Raw genomic sequence first — 5,727 nt, 5'->3', positions numbered from 1 at the left:
AAAGATACTTAGGTACCCTAATAATCTCTAAAAAAAGGAGTGTCCAAATATTTCCATGACCAGCGTGATGGCGTGTATCATCATTCCATAATCATCATCAGCCCACAGCAGTCCACTGCTGGACATAGGCCTCTTCCATGGCGCGCCACAACACTGTCTTCAGCCCCTCGCATCCATCCGCCGCCAGCGACCTCTTAAGGTCGTCCGTCCACCGTGCCTCTACACTACGTTTTCCCCGTCCGTCCGTCTGGCGTGTATATGTATCAAATATTTCTTAGTATTGGGTTATCATTCTAATCAGTTAATAGTTAACAGTATCTCCATGGTGATTTATGAGGTTTAGTCGATACGGCACATAAATGGTCTAAGGTAGATTTGGTATTACCACAAGTATGTACTATACAGTCAACTGTGTTAATATCTGGCACCGTAGCGTGCAAAAATACACACGTCCTACCGGCCTAGAAATAGATGTCGTGTCAGAAATTGTGCTGGTTAATGTACGTTCTGATTTTAATCTAATTATTGTAATAATAGTATTTTATGCAACAGTTGTATAACAGGGTTCAAAAAAAAAAGGTGAGAGCGTGAGTTACAATACAATGTGAGCTTTAGCGAAATCGTAAGAAAGAGACGCCACGAGCTTTTTTTGACTTACACAACGTTGCATGTATACAATACTTTTTCTTCGACTGGGTACTTATTAATTACAATAAAAACTTAGAGAAAAAGTAAACTTTAAATGTTTTCATACATTAGTAAAGAGTATGGCAAACGCAAAAACAACAATAAACAAGTGAGAAATATGAAAATGTCAAAATTTGTCTAAGTTAAATTTTGTTTTTGATTAACATTTACTTGCTGTGAGATGTTAAAAATACTCGTTACTTAAATGTTGGCAGGCTATGGATTTATGTTCGGAAATTTTTATTCTGTACTAGCTGTTGCCCGCGGCTTCGCCCCCGTTGTATTATTTCTGTATTTTCTTCCATAAAAACCTTCTCCACAAAGTAACGAACACAACAAAAAAAGAGTTAGCGAAATCTGACCAGTGGTTCCGAGTTGGCGCTTAGCAACACATTCTACATTTCATTTTTATTTGTAATATAGAGATAAAACCATATAAAATATGTAACTGGCTGCACCTTAGCCTGTCCGAACGTACGAATTAAGAAAAAAAGTAAGTGGTTGCAGTATCGTTTTGGCAACATTACGATACAGTGTTGTTATGGGAATAGACAATAATATAAGACTTTTCCAGAATCTTGTTATGTAAGATTAAGTAAATCACAGATTACAGTATAGGAGTAGAAACAATAATTAGGTATGTACTAACTTGACTGATCTAATCGCAGAACAAATTCGATGTGACGTGCTGATAGACTTAAGTAGTTTTTCATAAATACTAAGTCTGCATAAGTCAGTAGGTATGGGTACCAAATATAACTTCGTAGCAGTTCTGCTAGTTGGTGTTCCCTTAGACTCATTCAACCACTGGACTTTATATTCTGGATTTATTTCAAGATGCTTTGAATCATTCAAGCGTTCTTGCTTCTGATTTCAAGTGCAATAAGATCAGTAATTATGATACGAGCAGGTCTGTCATCAGTGTGGTGGTTTTTACACCTTAATCCCTAATTTATTTACATTATGTTTTACTTTTAAAAGTTTTTAAGAAAACACAATTTAATAAAAGAAAACGCCAAGCAAAGCCCAGTCGCCCAGGCATTTTTATTTCATTATTTGGCCTTCTTTGTTTTCCAAGCTATTTTTATTTATCCTAATTCTGTCTCGTTGTTCCAGTACTCGGTGTCCATGCTTATCCTGGCAGCCGCCAAGATCTGGCTGACGGTGATCATCTTCCAAGGTCTAAGTAGCATCTACGACACCGTCGAAGGCTGGATCCGCAATGCCTTCAACAACCCCAACCTGAGTGAACCTTTCCACCTCGTTGAGGTCGCGGTGAGTAGCAGACCTTGGGAATCTAATGAATTAAAGGTCCGACCACACGCTCATCATACTTACGCAAATTACAATGTGCACAAGCAAGCAGACGGCAAAACGGTACACGCGCACAAATGGCTTTTGTTTTGAGATAATTTTTGAATAGGCCGTAACTTGCGCATGGCTGGCTGTAGCCGGGCTTTTATGGAAGCTTGGGAAAATAATGAGGAGTTCTTGACTGGCGAAAAATTGCCAAATAGCGTTAATATCGAGAGGTCCGTTTGATGATACACTCCTGCTTGCGATTGGCTCATTTAGTTATTTAACCAATCAGCAACGTGCTATAAATGTCAAATTTAAGTATTAAATATATTGACCCGGATAACTCACACCGATTAGCTTGACATGTTTCGGGCTAATCCGTAGCCCTTCGTCTTCGGAGCAACGCGACTCAGCGGCTGCTGCACACGCGCACTGCGCGCCGCCGCTCTGCTCGCGCGACTACCCGATGTTGATGAAAACGCGGGTAGTTGTGTGCCGGTGTCAGTTTCGTCGGGTAGTCGCGCGAGCAGAGCGGCGGCGCGCAGTGCGCGTGTTGCAGCAGCCGCTGAGTCACGTTGCTCCGAAGACGAAGGGGGGATTAGCCGAAACATTATCGAGCTAAACTCGATTTAGACGTGAGTTATCCGGGTCAATATATTTAATATGAGTGAGTCTCACGGTAGTTTCATGTTCAAAATGTCAAAGTTGTCAAATGGACCTCACAATTAATTTAGGCGTTACTTTGCGGAGGTCCATATCAATAAACCACAACCATATAGGTACCTTGCCTCTCCGCTATAGTCCGCTACTATTCGTGCACGACAGCTACAATGCAATGTGATCCATGACGAAGAACCCGCCCTTGAGCTGAGCTAAGTTGAGCTAGTGGTGGTCCCTATAGCTTGTTTTCATTACACATTTCATTACAATTTGAAGTAGCACACCACTTGTCCATAAATGTGTCTTTGTCGGCGTTTCAATCAATTGAGACTACTTGCGACTCAGTATGAAGACTTGATGACAAATAATCTGTTTCTATAGATCGAAGCCAATCAATCGGCATGAAACATGTTTAAGTGACTTTTTTCATAGAATTAAATAAAAGATCTATAAACTGTGACGTAAATATGAGGTCGATGTGACATTTAACAGCCTCCGTTCCAGCTGAATCACTCGAGCTAAAAGTTGGAAGTGTTGGAACTAGAAAATATGTAAAAGCTCCTCACAAAAAATACCTAAATGACAGGAACTTGTTACATTCTAAAACTTTAGTATTCTAACATAAAACAGCATTGATGATATTCTCTTCCCTTAGAATTGATATACTTATTTATTAGGTTTAGATCGGACAGTTAGATAGGTTATCGATTATGGTTCTTATATCAAGAATTTAATTATTTCTTAATAGGTTTACTCCAAGTAGAATGTTATCTTATCATTTGCATCCTGTGGAAAGTCTTTGGATGTTTGAATAATCAGTAATGATCTGATGATACAGGAATCCCACGATCGCACGATCCTAGTGCGTTCCTAAATAGTTGAATGATACTCAATAAAAATAAAAACAATTGAGACTGGGTTTCCATCAGCGATGTGAGAGGATGTGTTGCGGGTATGTTTGTCATGAAACAATAGAATCGCTTCACTTAGGTACCTACCTATCCTCGCGCAGCACAGCTCCAGCGGTTACAGCTGAGCGGTTAATGAACTACAAACAATTATTTTGCTTCGTTCGCGGGTGAGGAAAGTCATTGATATGAACCTCCGCAAAGTAACGCCTGATTCAATAAATTAGTTTTCTAACTGACTGAGTGGTAGTCAATGCACAGCCTAAACTACAGGACCCTGGAAACTTGGAAACTTGAAACGACTGATATAACTGGGAAAATGGTGCACTAAGAAGGGATTTTTCGAATTCCCTTGGAATATTTAGATGCCTAGTCTCTCTTTTATTCTTTCACGGGAGGCGAAGTGGCAGCCTTTGTGTTTGTCTGATTATATGATATAGGGGACAAACCAAGAGGCGGGTCACTTGGTAGAAAACATTCACCAAAGCCCATGTGCACCCAACTTAAGCACAGCCTTTGAAAAGAGAGTAAACATTGTACAACAGATGTATGTAGATTGTAGGGTCGACCGAGGTCAAGATACATTTTTCTACCTTGTCGCTGTCAGTTCATGTATTTGACCTTTTGTAAAATGGTGCGAAGGAATACAGTGATAAGGCACCTAAGAGGTGAGGTGTATGTATTTAAATTTTTGTTTTTTTTTCTGTATTCTTTTGTTTTTTTGTTTAATGTTATTTTTAAATTTTGTTGTATTTGTGTGTCTTTGGGAATATGAATAAATGTTTTCTTTCTTTCTTTCTTAAAGTGTAAAGATATTTTTGACTTCGACTGTACTAACATTACAGGAACACATAAGTAAATTTTCGTAAAAGGAAATATTAGATAACTTTTCGAGCGTCTCATGACCAAATTGTTTCGCCTCTAGTTCCGCTGCTGTGGCGTGAACGGGCCGGACTCATACATCGGCGTGTACCCCGCTATCCCCCCCACCTGCTGCGCCAACCCCACCACCAGCGACAACACCGGCACCTGCGCCAGAGAGGACTCCTTTGACGGCTGCGCCAACATCGTCGCTGACTACTTTGAGGTCTTCGGGGACGTTGTCGGGGTTATATTGATCACTATTATTATTGTTGAGGTGAGTTTTACAAATCGAAAATACAAACTGAGACATCATCATCCCAGCCTATATACGTCCCACTGCTGGGCACAGGCCTACTCTCAGAACAAGAGGGCTGAAGAGGGCTGAGGGGAACTGAGACATGGATGCACAGAAAAACCAGAAAAAGAGACCAGCACTGGTAATCGAACCCAGGTCCTCAGCAATCCGTGCTGCGTGACCCCTACACTACTGCAGGACAGGAATCTATAGACACGAATTCAATTTCGATATGGTTTCACGGGATACCCGTAAAAGTAAAAAACTCGGAGTTGAAATAAAAAGAAAATAGAAAAAGACTCCAAAAAACCAATCATGAGTTTTACAAACCCAACTGCCTCCAGTGAGAGCTGTGAACTTAAAACACTTTAAGTAGATGCGGAATTTATTTAAAGAAAACGTCATAAAATAATTAAAATTACAAAATTTCAGAAAATTTAATTTTCTAAATCTAACCTGTTGAACGTTGCCTTAAAGTTAACGGAGATCAAAAACAACATGGTGATAATAAATATCGAGGGTTAAAAGCCAAATTGGTTTAAGCAACATTTTGGGTGAAATTTACTTATCTATAATTATATATGCGATTATAACTGCAGGTAATCTTTTTTTTTCAGTTGGTGGCCATGATCTTCGGCCTGTACCTGTCCAACACCATTACGAACAACAAGCGTGGTTACGCGTAGGCATCTGTCATCGTCTACATGCACTTACAAATAAACATTCTCAATAATTAAAGTTTAATGTAAGCCCTACAGTAAGATAACTCAAATAAAATGATTCGTTATCAATTTTTGTGTGTTTACAATATCAATGAAATAGCCCGAAACAAAAAACTATTTATTTCCTCAAGCGACACCGCGGGCTCTTCTTCATTCAAAGCTTGAAATTATTAAAATAATATACGTACATGTATGTCTTTTGTTTATTACTCAAGCCAAATGATTATTTTCAAATATTTATCCCAAAAAAACTTTGTCTTTATAAATAAATCTACAAATAAAACAAGCAGAG

The 5,727-nt window shown here is 39.2% G+C and overlaps 1 protein-coding gene across 1 annotated transcript; it reads left to right on the top strand.

Annotated features, from left to right (window-relative positions):
* Positions 1-1,808: 1,808 nt before the first annotated feature.
* On the top strand, positions 1,809-5,506 carry LOC141429456 (tetraspanin-18B-like). The gene is made up of 3 exons (XM_074089766.1): positions 1,809-1,962; positions 4,480-4,692; positions 5,331-5,506. The coding sequence occupies exons 1-3, from the start codon at positions 1,816-1,818 to the stop codon at positions 5,397-5,399; spliced, it is 429 nt and encodes a 142-aa protein (XP_073945867.1). The 5' UTR covers positions 1,809-1,815; the 3' UTR covers positions 5,400-5,506.
* Positions 5,507-5,727: the final 221 nt, after the last annotated feature.

Source organism: Choristoneura fumiferana, chromosome 7 (assembly GCF_025370935.1).
Source record: "Choristoneura fumiferana chromosome 7, NRCan_CFum_1, whole genome shotgun sequence".
NCBI classification, from domain to species: domain Eukaryota; kingdom Metazoa; phylum Arthropoda; class Insecta; order Lepidoptera; family Tortricidae; genus Choristoneura; species Choristoneura fumiferana.
Note: the sequence above shows the minus strand (reverse complement) of the source record. Positions and strands in the feature narration are given on the sequence as shown.